The sequence below is a fragment of the Triturus cristatus genome, chromosome 3_1 (genome assembly GCF_964204655.1).
Source record: "Triturus cristatus chromosome 3_1, aTriCri1.1, whole genome shotgun sequence".
In the NCBI taxonomy this organism is placed as follows: domain Eukaryota; kingdom Metazoa; phylum Chordata; class Amphibia; order Caudata; family Salamandridae; genus Triturus; species Triturus cristatus.
The window spans coordinates 217,474,062-217,498,482 of NC_140583.1; the positions used below are offsets into that span (position 1 = coordinate 217,474,062).

At 45.4% G+C, this 24,421-nt stretch overlaps 1 protein-coding gene across 5 annotated transcripts in view; it reads right to left on the minus strand.

The window, feature by feature from the left end:
- BNIP2 (BCL2 interacting protein 2) overlaps nt 1-24,421 on the minus strand; it is a 204,630-nt gene that overhangs the window by 40,819 nt on the left and 139,390 nt on the right. For all 5 annotated transcript variants that reach the window (XM_085643699.1, XM_085643701.1, XM_085643700.1 and 2 more), the window contains one exon: nt 12,817-12,948. In XM_085643699.1, the coding sequence (XP_085499825.1) occupies nt 12,817-12,948 (132 nt within the window). The remainder of the gene's footprint in view (nt 1-12,816; nt 12,949-24,421) is intronic.

A 24,421-nucleotide genomic window follows, 5' to 3' on the forward strand; every position in this document is an offset into this window, starting at 1 on the left:
CAAGCATGAGAAGGACTCAACTCGATGTTCTGAAAGAAGAGGAGAAGCAAATGGAGAAAGGTGGCCAAGGCAAGCACCACGAGGGAAGGAAGGGAAGGACAGACCAGTGCTGTGATCAAAGAGCTGAGGAATGACAACAGAGAATTAATATGAGTGAACACACGCAAAATAAGATGTAATGATCAAAAATGCTGTGTAAACTAGAGTTATGGTCTAGTTCTACAAGATTTAGATCTCCTGCCCATGTGTCACTGAACTGAGCTCATGCACCAACACTTGGAGTGTGAAAGTCCAGGTTACTGTAGCCCCACACATCCCCACCTGACATACTTGTTGGTGTGGAGTCTATGCTTTCTCAGTTACTAACAGACCCGTAAAGGGGTCAGGGACACAGTGGTAATTAAAACCCAATGTTGTTCTTTATAATAGCACACACAAGCACTGCACTAACAAGACACTAAATGTTTAAAATTATTTATTTCAAGAGGCTCATCATGTTGCTTAGTACAAGAGTAATAACCACACAGAATACAGTTAGAACAGTACTAATGCATGTCACTAAAAACAAGAACATGAACATTTCTATCATGACTGGAATGTTTGTGGCAGCCTAAAACTATAAAGACTACTTTTATGTGCTACACTATAAGAGTATGGAATAGCTAACTTGCCTCTTGAGTTTCTTGGGGATCAGCACCCTGCACACCTGTTAGCAGGCCAGCTGCGAGTATCAAACTTCAGCAGGAAGGAAAGAGTGTTCCTTTGGAAGGGAAACACACATCAGCTGTCTCGGCTCTTCTCCTCTCTGTATCAGCTATCAGCATAGGAATGGATACTACAGCAGTCTGGCAGGATCTCTAGCGATAACCTGGAACAAAAACCTCTCTGCCTCAGTGGTCAACTCATGGGGTTTTACAGGATTGGCCACCGACTTTTACTATACATTAGGGGACTTTTCACTCAGTCTACGACTGACCGGTATGAACCAGCATGATGAAAATATGTCAACTAGAACTACACATTTATTTTGCACATTCACTATCAAACCTTGAAATGTAGGTATCCGGGAACTTGTAGCAGACATGTCACATTAGAGTGTGAGCAAAGTCATTGTTTGGACGAACGGACACATCCACGAGTTCTGTGAAGGATAATGATATGCAGCATATGTGCTAAAGGCAGACAAGCTAATTTAACATGTTCAAAATGGAGTATGACTTTAGGTTCTTTACGACAAGATAACGTTTAAATCAGCGTGTGTTCAAGTTTCTGCCGCATATAGGCAGGGATTCCTACTGTTTCAGGTCATCCAGTAAGAAATTCTAGAGTTATAAAGCTGCTCCAAAGGAGGACTGAGGAGCTTCAGTATTAATGCTTCTCAAATGAGCTAGAGCCAACAGATTTTTAGGCTTTTTTAAACTCTTTAGTATTGTCCAATACATAGTAACATACAGAATGGGCTTTGAGTAAGCCTATTCCTCGCAACTGTGCAGTTTTACTGTCTCTTTCAGTTCAGTTCTTCTGATTCACTGGCTTTCCTCCCTATTCTTGTTTTTGGCCTGCCCCTGAAGCATAGCTTCTTTGCCATCGTTCTGAATAGATGAGTTGTACTCTTCCGCTATTGACATTAGTTGTCTAACACTCCTCCTTGATAAGCCTAAGGCTGCTTGATCACACTACCACAAAAGGGGCACCGTGGGATTGTTAAAGGAAGCCCTGTCCATTCATAGGTGATCCCTAGACTCTACACAATATACTTCTTTTTGGCTTATTAACTAAAGAGCCAGCTTTCTATAGTTGCCCAATTTTGTTTTTGTAGAACAAAGTTAGACACTGATGGCAAATTGCGAACCACGTAATGGACAGCAAGCGGCAATTAAAGCAGTCTGTGATTCTTGAACTTCTAAGGCTGGTTTGGGAATCGTGACAAGGTTTTGGCCTTTAAGGTTCCAAGTCATGTTTAAAAATGATTTTTAAATCTAACAGCATAGATGGTGATAACATTAATCCTTTACACCCGGTGTTACACTATATTTTAACTTTTTAAATAGTTCAAAGACTATTGTGCAGATTCACACCAATCCACAAAATTAAACTATATTGGGCCAAGCCTTATTTCTAACCAAATGAAAATGCAGCTTTGGGGCTCCACCTATAACACTGCTCCCTGAATAATGACCCAGAATTAAGCAGAAAGATTTCTGTGCACATTTGCTAAACATACCCGATAATTAAATGATTATTTTCCTATGGAAGACCAACATAATCATAACTACATAGGAGGTATGGCTCCTCTCTAAAGCTTCTCTGGTGGCACAACGATTTTAGTTGCAGGCGATAGCAGTACCATGTAAATGTATGAAATATATTATTGCTAAACAATTGTAGTTAAACGTAAGTAACTATATTTTCCAGCACTGTTTTTTCACAGTGTCACATGTTTTGAATAAATGAACATAGAGGCACAAACACAGTTTTCAAAACTGCCAGACCAGATTGGTGCATGCCCACAAAGAGTGGCCTAGACAGAAAGGGGTTGTCCCAAATTTTTTTGAAAGACCATGAGTGCTGGAAGAAACAACATGGATTAGAATAAAATAGGGAAGAGGACGCATCAGAAACAAAAAGAGGATCCAGAGAGATATAGATGCGTCCCTACAAAGAATGTATGATAACAGGCAAAACACTAACATAACATGATGGTGTAAAATGGTTATGTTCCATCGATACAGAATACTGCTTAATGTGTAGTTACTCTGTGGCTTGCCCATACTTCTGCGCAGAGTAAATATTATCAAGAAATAAATGTCTTGTAGTGTGTATTAAGATCATGTAACAAACCCCCAAAAATAGATGTAGATAAAAATAGATTTGAAATAAACACTGCCTGCTCCACTTGCCTCTTTTGCCCCTGCATTGAATAGTCCTGCTTTGCAAAAGTAGTCAGTATTCTCCTTATCGCTGCATTTTCCAGTTCTGCAAAGACATATTTCCATCTACGGCACCTGTTGTGCCCACATTGCTCTTTTTTTCTCACAAAAGTATTTTTTAACCCTGGGAGTAGTTTGCGTAGTAGCACTACGCGTAGCTATGCGAAGTGCATTTTAAACTACACTCAGCTATGCATAGTGTGTAGCTGTTGGCACTGTGTGCTTGTCTGCTCTGTGCAATAATTGCAAACAGGATCTTGCACAGTGAAAATGATAAAATAAGCATCTGTCTTTATAAGCTAAAATGCATGTAGTCATTTCACAAAAGTGAAAATGAAAAGTAGCAAGCAGTGAGAGGTGATTATTTTGGGATCCTCCCTAACCTAGGGAGAGAACCAAGCAGATTCCTTCAAAACAAAAAAGCACATCTTCTTGAACGATTCAGTGGTGGTCCCATCCTCTTGGGACCACCCCAAGCACAGTTATTGGCAAAAATACAATCCCAACCAAAGGTCCTGCAAAGCATTATGGGACGAGATTAGCAGTGGGCAGTGAATATTATAGTATCCAATATCAAAATAATTCTACAAAGAGTTGTAGTTTAACTAGCCGTTACTAGATGTCCCTCACAAGTCAAATGCAAAAGCATTGAAATTATTATTACATCAAGCTGCAGTTCCACTAGTCATTACTAGATGTCCCTCACAAGTCAAATGCAAAAGCTTCATGAAAGGGTTTCAATGCTTTTGCATTTGACTCGTGAAGGACATCTAGTAATGACTAGTGGAACTGCAGCTTGATGTAATAATTTCAATGCTTTTGCATTTGACTCGTGAGGGACATCTAGTAATGACTAGTTGAACTGTAGCTCTTTGTAGAATTATTTCGATATTGAACACTATAATATTCACTGCCCACTGCTAATCTCATCCCATAATGCTTTTCAGGGCCTTTGGATGGGATTGAATTTTTGCCCATAACTGTGCTTGGGGTGGCCCTAGGAGGAAGGGACCACCACTGAATCGTTCACCAGCATGATATGCTGTTGATGTTCAAGGCATCTGCTTGGTCCTCCCCCTAGGTTAGGGGGGGACCCCAAAATCATCACCTCTCTCATTGCCTAATATTTTCATTCTCAAAGTTCACTTTTGTGAATTGGTTATATGCTTTTTAGCATGTAAAATTGCATTAACAAAGTCATTGTCAATTGCATTGTTGTTGATTTTGATGCTACGCTACGTAGCATAGTACTACGCACCCAGGGTTAGTATTTTTGTCTCTCATAACAGTGATTAAAGAGCTGCACAATGCAACTGTGGATGCTTTCTTTAAAACGTGGATGCTTTCTTTAAAACATGGATTGCTCCCTACCTAGCCACAAAGATCTGACAAGACTTTGCTAATTCCTTGGCCCTTCAAATATCTCCATTATTTGGTTCATAATTCAGAACATACTTTTGATTTGGTGGGAGACTGCTCACAAGTTCTGGGCATCCGAGCTAGCTGTAGCCTGTCAAGGTTATTAAGATAATGTTGCAAAGTGGTATAGATGTACATGAATGGTAATGTTTGAGCCTTGCAAATAAACAAGATATTTAATAGGAGGGAAAATGTAGCATGTATCTGTTTGAAAAAAGAATAAAATCCGCAAACCGGTTACCTACCAGAGACAAAGCTTTGGAATTTTGGATTAGATGCAAAGAGATCCGAGGTTGACTCATGCTATTTCTGAAATAACTTCTCTAGGAATGCATTGTCTAGTTTCCTTTTGTGGCTACTTTGACCATTTGAAACAAGAGCATCTGCTAATTCTTTTTTCGGCTGCTTGAACATAATGCAGAATAGCAAAGAAGTCCATTCCTAACATGAGGGATCTACCCTGCCATTTCAGTGGATAAAACAATATTGCATTGACTATCAAGACAAGCAGAGGTGGAGGTGATGTTGGGGGTAATATGTGGTGGCCGGGATGGTGAGATGAGGTTGAGCTCGGGAGACGGGGATACAAAGAGCGGAGAGGTTAAGGTGTTGTTGGAGGGTGAAAAGGGAGCAGAGACAGTTATCTGAAGGGAAATTAGGTTGAGAAATGTTGAGGTTTAGGCGAGCGCTTGGTAATTTAAGGTTGTGGTGAAGTTGAGGGGGTGATGTTGAACCTCACCATTAGAAGAGGGTGAGGAAGAGTATGGCTGAGGCAGGGGTGATGATGAGAAGGGCATGAGGCTGAGAAGGGGGGGTGCGGGTGGGGGGGGAGGGGGGGGGGGGGGAGAAGAGAAATCCAAGGCTGCAAGCCCCCAAGGTCCAACACCAGGTAACTGTCCAGGCAGTGGATGCATCAGAAACAGATGTGCAATGTTACTAAGGAACAAGTTACTTACCTTAGGTAACGCTTTTTCTGGTGGATACAGTATCTGCCTGTGGATTCCTCACCTTGTGAATATCCCCTGCGCCAGCAACATTCGGAAACTTTTGTAGCAGTCCACGCCGATGAGGTCGAAGACGACGTCACAGAGACACGGCTCCGCTCGCGACTCCGCTGACGTCACCGGCTCCATAAGAAGACCTAGTCGGCGTGATGACGTCAGTTCCGCCCCTTTTTTCCGTGCTTTCGAGGCACACGGACGGACTGACAGCAATATGTACATAAACAGCATACACAGTACACAATATGCATATTAACACACACAGTGTAGAGAATATAAATAACATCACTTCCTTGACAGTATTAAACCAATTTGAAACCATCAATAGAAATACAGCATAGAAATACTGATATAGAATCACTGGTATAGAAGGATGGACAACGGGGAGGCGGGTGGGTCAGTGAGGAATCCACAGGCAGATACTGTATCCACCAGAAAAAGCGTTACCGAAGGTAAGTAACTTGTTCTTCTGATGGATACATCTGCCAGTGGATTCCTCACCTTGTGAATAGATTCCACAGCAGTCCCCACTCCCGGAGGAGGGTGTCCACCCTTCTACACCAGAAAATCCTGAAGGACGGAACGAGCAAAATGTCCGTCCCTCCTCACCTCGGTGTCCAAACAATAATGTTTTGCGAAGGTGTGAAGGGAGGCCCAAGTTGCCGCCTACAAATGTCCTCCACAGGAACCCCCCTAGACAAAGCAGAGGTGGAAGACTTTGCTCTAGTGGAATGAGCCCTTAAACCCTCCGGAGGCTCCTTACCAGCCAAAGAATAGCAAATCTTGATGCACAAGACAATCCACCTGGAAAGGGTGCGCTTGTGCACCGCTCGACCTTTCCTGCAGCCAGCAAAGCCCACGAAGAGCTGATCATCAACCCTGATGTCCTTTGTCCTGTCCAGGTAAAAGCTCACCGCCCTTTTAGGGTCCAAACGGTGAAGTCTCTCCTCCTCCTTGGAAGGATGAGGGGGAGGATAAAAAGAAGGAAGGGTAATGGATTGTCCCAGATGGAAAGGAGTTACCACCTTAGGCAAAAACGCAGCCCTGGTCCGGAGTACCATTCGTTCAGCATGCACAGTCAAGAATGGGGGCTTTGAACTAAGAGCTTGAAGCTCACTTACCCTCCTTGCCGAGGTAATTGCGATAAGGAATACCGTCTTGAAAGACAACAGCCTCAAGGGACACTTATGTAAGGGCTCGAAGGGAGAACCCATAAGATAGGTTAATACAAGATTTAAGTCCCATTGGGGCACAATGAAGGGAGTAGGAGGAAACTTATTTGTAAGACCCTTTATAAAACGAAGAACAATAGGTGACGAACAGTGACGGCTGATCCGGCAGGCATAGGAATGCCGACAAAGCCGATAAATATCCTTTAACTGTAGCCACAGAAAAGCCCTGCTGACCAAGAGAAAGGGCAAACTGCAAAATGTTAGACAAACGAGCCTTCAAAGGATCAATTGACCTCTCCCCACACCAGAGTATACAAATTTAGACCATCTATAGGAATATATGGATTTGGTGGAGTGTCGCCTGGCCGATAAAATAACATCCACCACATCTGGCGGGAGAGAGAAAGAATTCAGGTTGCCCCGTTCAATCTCCAGGCATGAAGGTGTAAGCTCTGGAGGTGGGGGTGTAGAACCTGCCCCTCCGACTGCGAGAGAAGGTCTGCCCTCAGAGGGAGACGGAGCGGAGGGCACGAGGAGAGGTGGAGAAGATCTGTGTACCACACCCTTCTTGGCCAATCCGGGGCAACCAATATAACTTGGGCCTGGTCTTGGCGACTCTTCCTCAGAACCCGAGGAATCAAGGGTATGGGAGGAAACGCGTAAAGGAGTCGTGAGCCCCAACTCAACTGAAACGCGTCCCCCAACGCTCCCTGCATCGGATACTGGAGACTGCAGAATGACGGGCAGTGAGCATTCTCGTGAGTGGCGAACAGGTCCACCCGAGGAGTTCCCCACATTCGGAAGACGTGACGAACCACCTCCGGATGAAGCCTCCACCCGTGGTCGGCGGAGAACTGCCGACTGAGACTGTCCGCACGCACGTTCAACACCCCGGCCAGATGATTTGCCATCAGACAAACCCGATGGTCCTGAGCCCAGGACCATAGACGCAGGGCCTCTCTGCAGAGACAAGAGACCCCACCCCTCCCTGTTTGTTTATATACCACATCGCGGTCGTGTTGTCCGTCAGAACTTGAACAGACTGACCGCGAAGGGAAGGGAGGAAGGCCTGGAGTGCCAAACGAATCGCCCGCAATTCCAGAAGGTTGATGTGAAGCAACCTTTCCTCCGGAGACCAAAGACCCTTGATCTCCAGATCCCCCAGATGAGCACCCCACCCTAAAGTGGATGCATCCGTTATCACTTTGGCCACCGATGGAGGTAGATGGAAGGGCTTCCCTTGGGACAGATTGCCCTCCACGCTCCACCAAGACATTTCCGCTGCAGCTTCTCTGGAGATCCTCACAGACTCCCTGAGATCTCCCTTGTGCTGATACCACTGCTTGCGGAGGCACCACTGTAGCGCCCTCATGTGCCAGCGTGCATGGTTGACCAACAGGATGCAGGAGGCGAACAGACCGAGCAGGCGAAGGACCTTCAGAACTGGAACGACCGCTCCATTGAAAAATAAAAGGAATCATTTCCTGTATGTCGAGAATCCTTTGTGGAGGAGGGAATGCTCGACACACAGTAGTGTCCAGTACCACACCTAAGAACAGGTTGCGCTGAGAGGGCACCAGGTGAGATTTGGGCACGTTGATCGAAAAACCCAATTTGTACAACAGACGAGTTGTATCCTGCAGATGACGCAGCACCTTCTCCGACGACTCCGCCTTGATCAGCCAGTCGTCTAAATAAGGGAAAACTGAAATCCTCGACCTTCTGAGATGGGCTGCCACCACCGCCATCACCTTTGTGAAGACTCGAGGTGCCGAAGTAAGACCAAACGGAAGGACCGCAAACTGATAATTTTGCGACCCTACCGTAAACCGGAGGTACTTCCTGTGCGACTTCAGGATGGGGATGTGGAAATACGCATCCTGCAAGTCGAGCGACACCATCCAGTCCTCCTGATTCAGCACCTGAAGAACCTGCGCAAGGGTGAGCATCTTGAACTTCTCCTGTTTCAGGTAAAAGTTCAGGATTCTGAGGTTCAATATCGGACGCAACCTGCCGTCCTTTTTCGGAATCAGAAAATACCGGTAGTAACATCCCTGACCCCTCTCCTGCTCTGGAACCACCTCTATCGCACCTTTCTGAAACAACTTCAGGACTTCCTCCTGCAGGAGAAGACGGTGGTCCTCCGAGCAAGCCCCTTGGCAAGGAGGGTAATTTGGAGGGAATTCCCGAAAGGGAAGGGCGTACCCATTTTCTACAAGATCTAGAACCCAGAGATCTGTAGTTACAGATTCCCAATCTTGTAGAAAATGGGTAAGCCGGCCCCCCACAGGACCAGCATGATCCGGAATGTCGAATCTAGGGCTGCTTTGCGGAGGTGGGAGGGACTGAGGAAGAGGAAGAGGAGGAGGAGGAGGAGGAGGAGAGTTGACGGCCACGTGAGCGACCCCTAACTCTTCCTCTGTATCCCTTGGACAAAGCCTTGCTGTTGTTGCTGCTGCTGCTGGACTGGTCTGTAAGAGCGAAAAATCGCCCTACCAAAGCCTCTATACCTTTTGAAAGTTCCTCTCGGCTGGGATTGAAGGCCCAACGACCTAGCCGTAGCCTTACTCTCCTTGAATCGTTCGAGAGCAGCATCCGCCTTCTTCCCAAACAAACCAGACCCATCAAAAGGCAAGTCTAATAAAGTTGACTGCACATCAGAGGAGAATTCAGAGGACCTCAGCCACGCACCCCTCCTGGTGGCGACCGAAGACCCCATGACTCTGGCAACTGAGTCTGCTGTGTCCAGACCACTTTGGATAACTTGGCGAGCTGCCGCCTGGGCATCAGTCAGTACTTCATTGAAGCCGGCCCTATCCTCTTCTGACAGCTTTGGTGCCAACTTCCTTGCCGAGTCCATAAGCGCATGGATATAGCGCCCCAACAAACACATTGCATTTGACGACTTAAGAGCCATACTGGCTGATGAAAAGACCTTTTTGGCCGATTGGTCCACCTTCTTAGCCTCCCTGTCTCCTGGAACCTGAGGAAAAGCCCCTTTTGATCGTCCCGAACAAGCCGCCTGAACTACCAAGCTTTCAGGCGAAGGGTGCGAAGTTAAAAATTCAGGATCCCCCGGAGCCACTCTATATCTCCTCGCAACTGCCCTGGAGACTGCAGGAGCTGAAAAAGGTTTGCGCCATACCTCTAGCATAGGTTCCATAATAGCCTCGTTAAAGGGTAGCAAGGGTTCCGAGACCGCAGTAGGTGAATGCAACACCTCAGTAAGAATATTAGCTTTAAATTCTGTTGTTGGTAATTGGAGATCCAACAATTCCGCAGCTTTTCTAATCACCGCATGATATGGTGCTGCTTCTTTAGAGGGTTCATCCGATGGTGGAGTGATCTCCCACTCTGGAGACAATTCCAGTCCACTTGCCTCCTTTAACTCTTCAAACACATCATCAGATTCCACTAACTCTCCCTCTTCAGCCTCTTCCAACAGAAAGCGTCTCTCATCCACCACTCACTGCGCTTCCCTCCTTGAACGAATCCGGATCTGCGGCGTCGGCGGCGCCGTGTGCGAATCCGACGGCGCCAGGCAGTGGCGTCTAACGCGGATCAGCCGGTGCAGCCGGCGTCGAACGAAGTCGAGTCGGCGCCGGTGAAGAGGGAAGCGGCGTCGATGTTCTCGGCGCCGGCAGCTGCCAAGACGGCGTCGCTGGAAAGAATGGCATAAACGGTGCTTGAGGGTAGACCTGCGGCACTCCCAAATTGAAAGCCTTCGGACCCATAGGTGCACCAGGGTTATACATGGCCCTTGAAAACACCCCATACATAGCGTTTAGGTAATGCGTAGGGTCCTGACCTGGACCAGGAAAAACAGGATACTGGTCAGGTAACACCGGACTCTGGCCTGCCGGCGCCAACGGTGGAACAAGAGGCGTCACAGTCTCACCCGGAGCCTGACAATCCTCATCCGGGACCGGAGACGGAGCCGGAGGACTCGCTGGAGCCGGAGATGGAACCTGCGTCGGGGATGACACCGGCACTGGAGAAGCAGCCGGAACCAGCGAAGTCACCGGAGAAGAAGGAGTTGGAGGCGAAGCCGGGATTGGAGAAGGAGACACTGACTCTCTCCGACATCGAGTAGGCGACTTCGTCTTCGAAGCCGAACCTATATATCGGAAGGATGCGAAGAATGCCTCCTCTTCTTTTTATGCTTCTTACTCTTTGAAGCATGCCCCGAAGTCGACTTGGACGCCGACCTCGACCTGGATCCAGACCTCCTTCTTCCTCTTTTTTCCTTCTTCTTCATTCGGGCGATGAAGAGCTTCGCCTCTCTTTCTTTAAGCGCCTTCGAGCTCATTTTACGACAGCTTGAGCAACCTCCCACATCGTGGTCTGAAGACAAACACCAAACACAATCGTCGTGCGGGTCGGTGATAGACATGCGCTTGCCACATTCTCGGCAAGGCTTGAAACCAGACTTCCTCGTTGACATTATCAAAGAAGAACAGAAAAATTCCAGAAAATACACAAAGTAACAAGTAATGCCACTAGTAACGATTCCCGAAATCCGTTGGCGTCGTCGGCGCGGAAAAAAAGGGAACCGACATCATCACGCCGACGAGGTCTTCTTATGGAGCCGGTGACGTCAGCGGAGTCGCGAGCGGAGCCGTGTCTCTGTGACGTCGTCTTCGACCTCATCGGCGTGGACTGCTACAAAAGTTTCCGAACGTTGCTGGCGCAGGGGATATTCACAAGGTGAGGAATCACAAGGTGAGGAATCCACTGGCAGATGTATCCATCAGAATTTCCTTGCACAGCAACCTCTTTCCAGGGGCCTTCTTATGACACGCGTGTCAAGGGATTCACCTCAAAAGTCAGGACCCCTTGCAACCATTTAACTGGGATAAATAGGAATGGGATACCGAATCAGAAAAGATTCGGAAACATCTTTATTCTATCCCTAGAGATAATACAAGAAAAACACATATGCAAACAATAAAATACATATATACCTATACCTCGGGCTATGACATCACTTTTTTAATTAATCATAGTAATAAAAACACTTGAAAGCGAGAAAAGAGATACAATACATAAAAACATGCATATAATTAACGTACCTTAAAATTTAAATGATTTCAATATATTGGTCCCTCTGTTTTAAAAAAGTTACAGATAAAGAGGGAAACACTGTTGTATTGCCCATGTGATAACCACTCTGGGCAAACACCCTTGCACCTTTTTTTTTGCAAATTGCACAGCCCAGTACAAGAGCATTTTTTAAAGCTGTTGCTTCACAAAATGGGTCTCTCCAAGTGCAGAGTAGCCCTGCTGTATCAATAGTTTTTTTTAATTCGCCTGAGGTCTGTTTTTTGTTTCAGCTTTTCCGAAACAGGCTATTCGGCAAGAAAAGCAATGATAGATTAGGCTGTTTATTGAATCTCTTTGGGCATATAAACTTGATGACGAATGAAAGTTTTTTAATTCAAATTTTCCAGAATGTTGTTTTATGCATGTTTTTATGTATTGTATCTATTTTATCACTCTCGGGTGTTCTTATTACTATAATGAGTTAAATAAGTAATGAAACGGCACGAGGTATATGTATATATGCATTTTGTTTGTATATGTGTTTTCCTTTTATGATCTCTGTAGATCGAATAAAGATTTTTCTAATTCTCAATGGGATACAGTACAATGCCCACAAAGTAAACAGTTCTGCCAGAAACAAGTAGAGCTGGAGTTTGATGGCACAAATGTACCAACTTTAAAAACCAAAGAGCATATAAGAATTTGAATAAATCAATTAATTGCAAATTACTTATGTTTTACACATTATATAATAACATCATAGAGTTCTGAATGATGTGCTTGTTCAACATGTTTGCAAGATCTTATACATTTATATGACTGAGTAACAGCTTATTTACTAATTAGTTGTCAGGTGTGTTAATTTGTAACAATAGGAACAGAATATGGGACATGGATGAACTCAACCCATTCATTACAAAAGCTGTGCATGCAAGCAAATGGAAATGTTGAATTTTGGATATGTTACCCAGTGCAAGTATGGACCAGTTTTATATTATTCGCAAAAACATTTACACTGTAGCAAGTTCAACTGGTTGCAATCAAAGGACTTCTTAGCACTCCTGCTCCAGTCGTTATTGGTGAGGCAACAGTTAATACGAACATTTAGTGAAAATGCAACAAAACATGCCATTTTCTCTGCTTTTACATAGGAGCATAAAATTCACAGCAAAGTATGCATCGCCAGTTACGATTGGAAAGTAATAATAATAATATAGTGCAGACAGTGCTTTCCATGATCCTTAACTTTACCGTCTATCAATCTGTTGATAGCATTTCCTGAGCCAGCTTAAACTAGGCATTTTCCGTCGCGTAGTGGCACCATTTAAATACACTATCATGTAATTCTCGGCTACCAGCATTTCCAAAGTGCCAATGACATATCTGTCAAAACAAAAACAAGGTATCAAGGTTCCACAAAAAAGCTGCCTAAAATGTATTGAATATTAATTATTTACCAATGTCAGAGGTTTGCGGATTGTTCCAGCCTACAGATTTGTATGTGATGTGGTGCATGTTTGTGAAAAGACAATTATGTGTGGGATTTCACAGTATACCGAGCTTAGCTTCTAAAACACTTAAACATTACATGCCAGGTGGGTCGATGGTTGAAAGAAGTTGTAATATGTAGGTCAGGGCAAGTACATGGTCGCAATACGCACTGCATAAAGGGCACTGAAATTCATTATGAACTGTAACTAAAGCATGGCGATCCATTGCGAGTCAAAAAGGAAAGCGCCCGGCCTAGGGATGATCCATCCTGCTTGCAAACTGCAATAGAATGCACAAATACTGTGTGACCATTTTTGGTTCTCCATTGCATTGAAACTTTAGCAACCGTTAAGGGCATGTAGAAACTATTCACAAAACATAAGCTGTCAAAATGTAATAGTGTACATTCAGCATATCTAGACAGACACGGGTTCATTGCAGCTGCTAGGTTTGAAGCCTGCTGTCTGATGCAGTCCCCCATGTCAGCATCTGCAAATTTTCCCAAGGGCTTGCAATTGGACTCCTTCCTTATTCAATCTTCATGAAGTGGTCAGATGGTGACTTTTTGTGGCATAACAATTTGCAGCAAAAATGCTCGGATGGTACCTCACACCTCAAAGGGAGGTGTGTGGTCATATTGTAATACAAAAGTTACACTGTGTCCGATCTCTTTTGTGCATGTGGCCTAGATATTTAATCGTTTTCCAAATCCGGTTAAGTCTTGAACATGATTTTAAAGATATCAGATTTTTGGACCTTTGTGTTACATTACTTATAATTACATGAAAATCAATTACATGTTTTATTTGCCATTCCTACAGACTTTGGAATTTCAGTACACGGGAGAGTATCAGTGAATGATGGAAATTTTGAAAACCTGCCAGCCAGGGTGAGGGCCACCGTCAGTGGAAGCTGTGGAGGCCTTAGCACAACTCAAATAAAATGTGATACCAGGCTGTAGGCGTCCTCGTTGCATTCCATTGTAAATATCGAAAAAAGGGATACAATCTCATGAATTTTGTTAAAACCGGAGTGGGAAAAGTAGATAAAGATGGATGAGTTTTGAGAAAAAATGGTTGCCTAGAAACACAAAGCGATGAGATGTTACATTGCTTAGTCTCCTACTAACACTAATGAAACATAAAATAGCTTTGTGTGCCTCTAGTTTTAGATCACTGGTAGCCATTGGTTCATAGGAACTAGCCTTCACATACAGCAGAACACTAAAATACGAAACTGTATGTGCTTCATACATGGAGAATTTAGAACCAAGACACGTCTTGCCTGAAATCCTAAAATTCAAAACCCATTCGCAGTTAGAGTGGATCTAAATAACTCGACCTGAAATTAGACTTGTCCACATGTTAAACTAATGATACAACAAGCACAAAAGAGGACCGATTTTCTTTTCTATGGTACAATGACAGAAAATAAATGTATTCTAGCATTAGGCTTCATGGAAATATTTCTGGGCCCACAACAAGTTCAATGGAGGCAATAAAAGATTGGAGCATATTATCAGAATATATAAATGCCACATCTGCGCGCCTATGTCAGTTTCTAATGAATTTGCATGAAACAAAAAAAAGGTAAGCTAAATATGGTAAATGTCTGAATTTTCTTGTGAACACCCTTCTTGGATCTGCCCGAAACTGAAGATTCCTGCAATGGGCCTGATGTGCTAAGAGCGTGCCAAATTGTATGCAGATTCTACAGAGCCCCAAAGGTATCAGCCCATTGAAAAAGGTTTTTGTCCTTTTCAAATTTGCCCCCCTTTGATGGAGATCTGAACAATGGTCATACTCCTAGATTAAACCTGCTAAATATCTGCCAAATTTTATGTGGAATTGTCAAGTAATGCCACTCTTATTAGCAAATAAAAGCATTTTTAAGGGCCTTTTAAAAAAATTGTCACTTTGATGAATCTGACAAATGTAAACATGCAAATGTAAAAATGTAAAGCATCTGCTAAATTTTGTACAATTTTGTCAAAGAACGTCAAAATTAAGGGCAAATTAAAAATATAGTTTTCCATCTATCAACAGATCTCTAAAATGGGGTTGTGTGCACCAAACCAACGCAATCTGAACTACGACTGCGTCTTTACAACGCATGCCTTTACAAGGTATGTCTTTGTAAAGGCATGATTGCTACAGGGATAAGCATGGTAAATTGCACACCTCAGCCCACTCTCCCTACGCCTTCACACCCAATACCCAGCCCTGCAAACCATCCAGCCCCAGCCCTTAAAACGACTCAGATTTCTCGCCCTAACCCTTCCCCCTGTTCAAAAAGGACCGTGACCCCAGCCGTAAGCCCTAAAACGGACCCTTAACCCTGAAAACTGCCCCACCCCCTCCCCTCAGCCATAAAACCCAGCCCTTAAAACGACCCCGTCCACCTCACCCTAAAGCTCTGCCCCCCTGCCAAAAAACGACCCCAAACCCCCACAATGAGCCCTAACCCCCCCCCACCCTCCCGTCCCAAACTCAGCCACACTAACCGATCCTTTCTGAACCTCTCCCCACCCATCCGCACACCTAAACTGCCGGCTGCCTTAACAACGCATATGTGTGGTTAAGGTATATGCATAATTAAAGCAGATGCGTGGTTTAGGCAAACATTGTTCCGATTGCGTGGAAATGGCACCTGAGGCTCAGCTTGCGTTGTAAGGAATATGCTACTTACCAGTATGCATCTGTTCTTGGCATGTAGAGCTGCAGAGCCACACACTTAGGATAGTAGATCGCCATCATGTGTTGGGCTCGGATGCTTGCAGGTTGTTGTTGTTGTCTTCGGAAGAAGTCTTTGGTCACGAGATAGGCGACTCCTCCCTTGGACTACAGTGCGCATGGGCATCCACTCCATCCTCAGATTGTTTTTCGCCATGATGGGAAATGATGGAGTTTGTAAAAAGAGAGCGATATCCATGTGTAATGTGTAAGTCAGACTATGCTGGAACAGATACAGGTCCCCTAGCGGTGGTCACCTGTATCAGTTGCAGCAGTTTGGAATAAAGTTTTAAGGACAGCCTGACCTACAGAAGCTTGTTGTTTTGCCTGCACGTCAACACAGTAATGTTTAGTGAAGGTGTGTGTTGTAGACCATGTGGCTGCCTTACAAATATCTTCTAAGGGAATGTTTCCTAAGAATGCCATGGAAGCCCCTATTTTGCGTGTGGAATGTGCTCTAGGGGGAACTGTTAGTGTGCGTTTAGCCTTGTGGTAGCATATTTGGATACATTTAACTATCCACCTGGCTATCCCCGATTTGGAAATGGGGTTGCCTTTATGTGGTGGAGAGAAAGCAACAAACAATTGTTTGGTTTTGCAGAATGCTTTGGTTTAGTCAATGTAGTAAAGTAGGGCTCTTTTAACGTCTAAGGTATGAAGAGCTCTTTCAGCTACCGAGTCCGGATTTGGGAAGAACACTGGTAGCTCTACTGATTGGTTAAGATGGAACGGAGATATGACTTTTGGCAGGAATTTCGGATTTGTTCTAAGAACCACTTTGTTGCGGTGTAATTGTAGGAATGGTTCTTGTATGGTTAAAGCCTGGATTTCACTTACCCGTCTAAGGGATGTGATAGCAATAAGAAAAGCCACTTTCCATGTGAGGAACTGTAGTTCGCATTTATGCAGAGGTTCAAAAGGGGGTCCCATGAGCCTTGTAAGAACAATGTTTAGATTCCACACTGGAGGGTGTGGTAATCTGGGGGGAATAATCCTCTTAAAGCCTTCCATGAAGGCTTTGATCGCAGGTACTCTAAATATTGACAAGTGTTGACGATTTTGCAAGTAGGCTGCTAATGCTGCTAGGTGGAGACGTATGGATGAGTACGCTAAATTACATCTTTGCAAGTGTAGTAAGTAGCAAATGATGTTCTGTATGGATGCATCCAGTGGGCGTATATCATTGTTATTGCAGTAAATGGCAAATCTTTTCCATTTTGCAGCGTAGCAGGCTCTAGTGGTAGGTCGTCTGGCCTCTTTTAGAATATTCATACAGTCTGGTGGTAGGTTGAGGTAACCGAACTCTAGGACTTCAGGAGCCAGATCGCTAGGTTCAGTTGACCTGGATCTGGGTGTCTTATTTCTCCATGGTTCTGGGTTAGTAAGGACGGGGAGAGATGCAGTTTTTGGTGTGGAAGTAGGGAGAGTTCCAGCAGCGATGTGAACCAGGGCTGGCGTGCCCATGTGGGGGCTACTAGGATCAGTTTGAGAGACTGTTCCCTGAGCTTGTGTACCACGAATGGAATGAGTGGGAGAGGCGGAAAAGCGTACGCAAATCTGCCTGACCAGTTCATCCATATTGCATTGCCCTTGGACTGTGGGTGGGCAAACCTGGCGGCGAAGGTTGGGCATTTTGCGTTTGTGTGTGGCGAACAGATCTATGTCTGGTTGGCCCCATTTTCGGAAAAAGGGGAGTAGGACTTGTGGATGCAATTCCCATTCGTGGATCTGTTGAGTCTGTCGACTTAACAGGTCGGCAATCTGATTGTGAACCCCTGGAAGGTGTTCTGCAAGCAGGTATATGTTCTGGGGAATGGCGCATCTCCAAATGTTCTGTGCTAGCTGGGACAGCTGAGAGAATGTGTGCCTCCTTGTTTTTGTATATAATACATGGCTGTCATGTTGTCCGTCCGGATGAGGACAGTTTTGTTTTGGAGATGTATTTGGAATGATTTCAGTGCTAGGAATACTGCCAGTAGTTCGAGCAATTGATCTGGAGCACTTTTTGGTGAGTGGTCCATTTGCCCTGAGTGGTGTGTCCTAGGAGATGGGCTCCCCACCCCGCGAGTGATGCGTCCGTTGTTAGCACTATTTGTGGAAGAGGCTCGAGAAACGGCCGCCCTTTGGACAGGTTTATTGTGTTCCACCATTTCAGAGAGCCATGTGAGCGGCTGTCCACCAACACCAGATCTGTTAGTTGTCCGTGAGCCCGATTCCACTGATGTGCTAGACACTCTTGCAAGGGACACATATGAAGTCTTGCATAAGGCACAATGAAGATGCATGACGCCATCATGCCTATCAGTTGCATGAACACTTTTGCTGGAAGAGAGTGATGGGTTTGAAATTTTACGATGAGAGCTCGTATATTGGCTATCCTGGCTGGGCTGGGATATGCTAGGGCTTTGGAGGTATTTATGGTGGCTCCCAGATATTGATGTATGTGGGAGGGTTGGAGATGAGATTTGGGGTAATTTATTGTGAACCCCAAGTTGTGTAAGATTTGAATAGTTTGGTGAGTGTGTATAACGCATTTGTTGAATGAGTTGGCTTTTATTAGCCAGTCGTCTAGATACGGGAAGACATGAATTTGTTGTCTTCTGAGATGCGCTCCTACTACTGCTAGACATTTGGTGAATACTCTGGGCGCAGTGGTTACCCCGAATGGAAGGACTGTAAACTGATAGTATTGTCTGTCCACCACAAACCTTAGGTACTTCCTGTGAGCAGGATGTATGGGAATGTGGAAATAAGCGTCCTTGAGATCTAGTGTGGCAAGGAAATCGCCTTGTTGTAGTAGTGGGAGCACTTGCTGAAGAGTGATCATATGGAAATGATCAGAGTTTATGTACAGATTTAGGAGTCTGAGGTAGAGTATTGGTCTTCGAGTCTTGTCCTTTTTGGGGATTAGGAAGTACAGTGAGTATACCCCTGTACCCTGATGTTGTAAGGGAACTGGTTCTACTGCGTGTTTTTGAAGCAATGAGAGAACTTCTTGTTTGAGGAGCGTAAGATGGTCTGGTGACATGGAACGCTGCTTGGGTGGTATGTGTGGAGGGGTAGTGGCGAGTTCCAGGCAGTAACCATACTGGATAATTTGTCTTACCCACTTGTCTGTTGTGATGGAGTTCCAGACAGGTAGGAACTGTTTGAGTCTTCCCCCGACTGGAGTGGAATGGTCTGGGGGGAGTGGAGGAAAGTCACTGTTTTGTGGCGGGGGAGGTTCGAGTGTTGGTATTGCCTCGATTTCGTCCCTTGCTGTTGTTTCCTCTATATCCTCCTCTAAAATATCCTCTACTAGGAGATGTTTGTGTAGAGGTTTTGAACGTAGAGAAGGTGTCTGCTCCAATAATCTTAGAGGCTCCTCTGTAGAAGGAGCGTCGAAAGGAGCCACGTGGTTGTGGAGACTGCAATGCTCCCATGGACTCAGCAGTCTCGGTGTCTTTTTTCATTTTTTCGAGTGCATTGTCAACTGCTGGCCCAAACAGCTGTTCTTGGTTAAAAGGTTGGCTAAGTATGGTACTTTGTACTTCTGGCTTAAAGCCTGAAATTCGTAGCCAGGCATGGCGTCTAAGAAGTACACTTGTGTTTAGTGCTCGAGAGGCGGTGTCTGCGGCGTCAAGTGCACATTTAATTGACGCATTTGAGATAAGTTTTCCCTCTTGTACAAAGTCATTTGCCTGGGTGTTGTATTGGTCTGGCAGGTGTTGTAGCAGATTCTCCAACTGATCGTAGTGAGCCCTATCGTAGCGTGCTAATAGGGCTTGGGTGTTGGCAATACGCCAATGATTAGCAGCTTGTGCTGCTACCCGTTTGCTCGAGGCTTCTAATAGATTCTTTGTCCGGGGGTGGTGTATCTCCCGTGGTTTGGGAGTTGGCGAGTTTCCTTGCGTTGGAAACGACCAAAGAATCCAGAGGGAGCTGCCCTTTGATGTAACAAGGATCTTCTGGGGTAGGTCTATACTTTTTCTCAATTCTTGGGTCTAGCACCCTGGCACGGACGGGGTCTTTAAATACTTCTGTGGCGTGTTTTACCACCCCTTTAAGCATAGGTAAAATGTGTACCGACTTCTGAGACTGTTCAAAAGTGTCTAAGAGGGAGTCTTCCTCGGGTGCATCAGAGTGCATGGTGACGCCATGATAAAGTGCTGCTCTGTTTACTAGTTGCCCAAACCCCAGGGGGTCATCTGGAGGGGATGGTTGGAGGGATATGGTGTAGGGTCAGGTATATCTGGTAGAGGGTATGCCCAATAATACAATGGTACGGTATCTGGATCCGTGAACGGATCATTAGTATTATAAGGATCACTCCCCTCCCCCTAGGTTATCATCATCATCCTGTGGAGGTGGTGTATGTGATGGAGATGGTAGAGGTAAGGGTGGTGTAGGCAGAGGGGGTGGGGTAGAAGGTCGTATGGGAGAGGAAGGAGGAATAGGTGATGTTGCAGAGTCCTTTTTTATAGGAACTGGGGCAGGTGTGTCCAGTTTCCGTTTCTTACATGGCACTGCAGTGACATGTCCAGTGTTTGGATTAATATAGATCCTTTTTTGTGTTGGATCTGGATGGAAAAGTTCTTGTTCTTCAGGAACAGATTTTGGTGCCGATTTTCGGTTCCGATCGAGGTTTTGGTTGATCGGTAGAGTCTTTGGCTTTAGGAGGTGTATTATAGTCCTTAGCCGGTGGTTTCGGTGCCGATGAAGGTTTCGGTGCCGAAGTTGTCTTTCGGCTTGGGAACTTTCGGTGCCGGTTTATCTATGGGCCTCGATGTTTTCGGTGCCGAAGGTGTCGGATCCGATTTCGGTGCCGAGGGGTCTTTTGTCTTCGGTGCCGAAGGTACAATTACATGTGGCTTACTCGGGCCCGAGCCACCGGAAGGCTTATGTTTCTTCGGAGCCGAGCCTGGAGGCGGGGCTTCTGAAGGGTGTTTTCGGTCTCGACTGAGGCCAGCTGGTGAAGTCTTGACCAATGCCTTAGGTTTTGGAGGGGTTGGGGCAGGGGCAGTGGTACTCACACGTTGCCCCGGAGTAATGGGGTCGTCTGAGTCGTCTGCTTCTGAGATGATTTGAAGTTCCTTGGAATCCTCTTCCGGGACATCGGGACCGTCGAAGATGTTTACTGGTTCCGGAGCTGGTCTCTGTGACATTATAAGGCGTTGAGCTCTTCGATCCCGAATGGTCTTTTTGGATCGAAATGCTGCGCAGGCTGGACAGCTGGCTTTGTCGTGTTTCGGTGATAGGCACAGGTTGCAGACTTTGTGATGGTCACTGTGTGGAAATTTTGCTCCACACTGGGGTCATTTTTTAAACGGCGTCCTTTCCATGAGCCGTAGGCCTCACGGCGTGGATAGGCCCAGCAGCCCGCGTCGACGTCCGGAATCGAGCCGATGAATTAGATGTCGAGTGAAGGTGCTTCGATGTAGTTGTAGAAGTTTTTTCGCTTCGAAAAGCTTGTATTTGAGATTTTCAACCGGAGTTGGAAAAAGTTACATCCGAACCCAATGGCGGAAAAAAACAATCTGAGGATGGAGTGGATGCCCATGCGCACTGTAGTCCAAGGGAGGAGTCACCTATCTCGTGACCAAAGACTTCTTCCGAAGACAACAACAACCTGCAAGCATCCGAGCTCAACACCAGATGGCGATCTACTATCCTAAGTGTGTGATCTGCAGCTCATATGCCTCGAACAAGCAGTTTCCCCTAAAATGTAACCTCTTCATGGCCAAAATGAGTACCTCTTTAAACACTCACTTCACGAAAACTACTGAATGGATTTACATCAAACCAACACAGGCATAAACCTCGAGTAAAGTGTTAACTTTGTGGCAAGGTTGGTATAATTCCATTGAGCCTTTCTTTTGTATCAAAGAAGCCTATGCGAATTAAATTGGCAAATAGCACTTTGGGAACCTCCCTCCTTCTTGCTCCCCGCTTGCCAAGAAGGATGGAAAGTAGGGGAAGGAAGGAAAGATAGACATTACACAGCTAGCAAATATGGTAGTGCATCTCGGATTAAGTTGCACAGTTCACTGAAAGGAAAATGCTACATACCAGTATGCATCTGTTCTTGGCATGTAGAGCTACAGATCCACCCACTGTGCATAGATCGCCATCTGGTGTTGGGCCCGGATGTTTGCACTTGTTTTTGTATTGGAAAAGTCTTAGGAAGTCACGAGGTAGGTGACTCCTCCTTTGGATCATAGTGCGCATGGGCATCGGCTCCATCGTCAGATTGTTTTTTCGCCAGCAGGTAAATGGAGTTTTTGTGAGAAACAGAAAAGATGCCCATGTATGCTGTATCTAAATAAGATAATACTGGAACAGATAAAGGTAGCCGGGGAGGTGGGTGGGCGCGTGTGGATCTGCAGCTCTACATGCCAAGAACAGATGCATACTGCTAAGTAGCATTTTCCGTTCTAGACATATGAGCTGCAGATCACACAATGTGCATAGATTGTATAGCAGTACTCCTCCTTAGCAGCGACCACCAGTATCTGTTGCAGTAGTTTGAAATAGGGTTTTGAGTACAGCTTGGCCCACATTAGCTTGTTGTTTTGTTTGCACATCTACACAATAGTGTTTTGTGAATGTGTGCGGTGTAGCCCATGTAGCTGCTTTGCAGAGGTCATCTAAGGGAATGTTCCCTAAAAATGCCATTGAAGCCCCTATCTTTCGGGTAGAGTGGGCTTTAGGGGGAATAGATAGTGTACGTTTTGCTTTGTGATAGCAAATATGTATGCATTTGACAATCCACCTTGCAATTCCAGATTTTGATATGGGGTTACCTTTATGTGGTGGTGAGAAGGAAACGAAAAGTTGTTTTGTCTCGCGAAAAACTTTTGTTCTTTCAATGTAATAAAGGAGTGCTCTTTTTACATCTAAAGTATGAAGAGCTCTTTCTGCGACTGTTTGTGGTTGCGAGAAGAATACTGCCAACTCCACAGACTGGTTGAGGTGAAAGGGGGAAATAACTTTAGGGAGGAATTTGGGATTGGTTCTGAGCACCACTTTGTTATGATGGCGTTGTAAAAATGGTTCTTGAATAGTCAGTGCCTGTAGCTCACTGACTCTAAGGGAAGTAATGGCCACCAGGAAAGCGACTTTCGATGTTAGAAATTGTAACTTGCATTTGTGCAGAGGTTAAAATGGAGGGCCCATTAATCTCGTGAGAACAATGTTTAAATTCCACACAGGTGAGGGTGGAACCCTCGGAGGAATGATTCTTTTGAGGCCTTCCATAAATGCTTTGATGGCAGGTACTCTGAATAGCGACATGGGTTGTCTATTTTGTAAGTAGGCTGCTATGGCAGCGAGGTATAACCTAATAGATATGTATGCTAAATTACACCTTTGGAGATGTAGTAGGTAACCTATGATGTGTTGAATAGACACATCTAAAGGATTGCTGGTGGTGTTGTGACAATATATCACTAATCTTTTCCACTTGGCTGCATAGCAGGCTCTAGTGGTGGGGAGTCTAGCTTCTTTGATAGCAAACATACAGTCAGGGGAAAGGTTAAGGTAACCAAACTCTAAGACCTCTGGAGCCAGATCGTTAGGTTGAGCGGTGCTGGGTCCGGGTGTCTGATCTCTCCACAGTTCTGGGTTAAGAGGCGTGAGGAGAGGTGTAGTTTTTGGTGCGGGACTACAGATAGTTCCAGTAATGTGGTGTACCACGGTTGTCTGGCCCATGTTGGAGCAACTAGGATGAGAGTCAGTGAGTGTTGCTGCAATTTGCGCACCACCAGTGGAATGAGTGGGAGAGGCGGAAAAGCGTACGCAAATCTGCCTGACCAATTCATCCATATCGCATAGCCATTGGACAATGGGTGTGGATATCTGGCGGCGAAGCTTCGGCATTTGGCGTTTGTGTGTGGCGAAGAGATCCATCTCTGGTTGCCCCCACATGTGAAAAAATGGTTGAAGAACTTGCGGATGAAGTTCCCACTCATGAATCTGTTGCGTCTGACGACTTAATAGATCTGCTATGTTGTTCTGGACTCCCGGAAAGTGTTGGGCTAGGAGAAAGATTTTCTGGGAAATAGCCCATCTCCATATGCTTTGTGCTAGCTGAGAGAGCTGTAGGGAGTGTGTCCCGCCTTGTTTCTGTATGTAGTACATTGCTGTCATGTTGTCGGTACGGACTAGGACAGCTTTGCCTGAAATTTGTTTCTGGAATGACTTTAACACCAGAAATATGGCTAGTAACGCCAGGTGATTGATGTGTAGTAACTCTTGTTGAGGCGTCCACCTGCCCTGATGTAATAGATGAGCTCCCCAGCCGGAGAGCGATGCGTCCGCTGTTAGCACAATCTGTGGAACCGGCTCGATAAACGGTCGCCCTTTGGAAAGGTTTTTGGTGTTCCACCACTGCAGAGAGTGATATGTGCGGCCGTCCACCAATACCAGATCTGTCAGCTGACCATGAGCCTAGTTCCATTGACGTCCTAAACATTCCTGTAGGGGACACATCTGGAGTCTTGCGTGAGGTACTATAAAGATGAAGAGGTCATCATCCCTATCAACTGCATGAACACTCGAGCTGGAAGAGAGTTGCGGCTGGAATTTTGTTATGAGGCGTTGTATGCTTGCTATCCTGGGTGGACTGGGCTATGCAAGTGCTTTTGAGGTGTTTA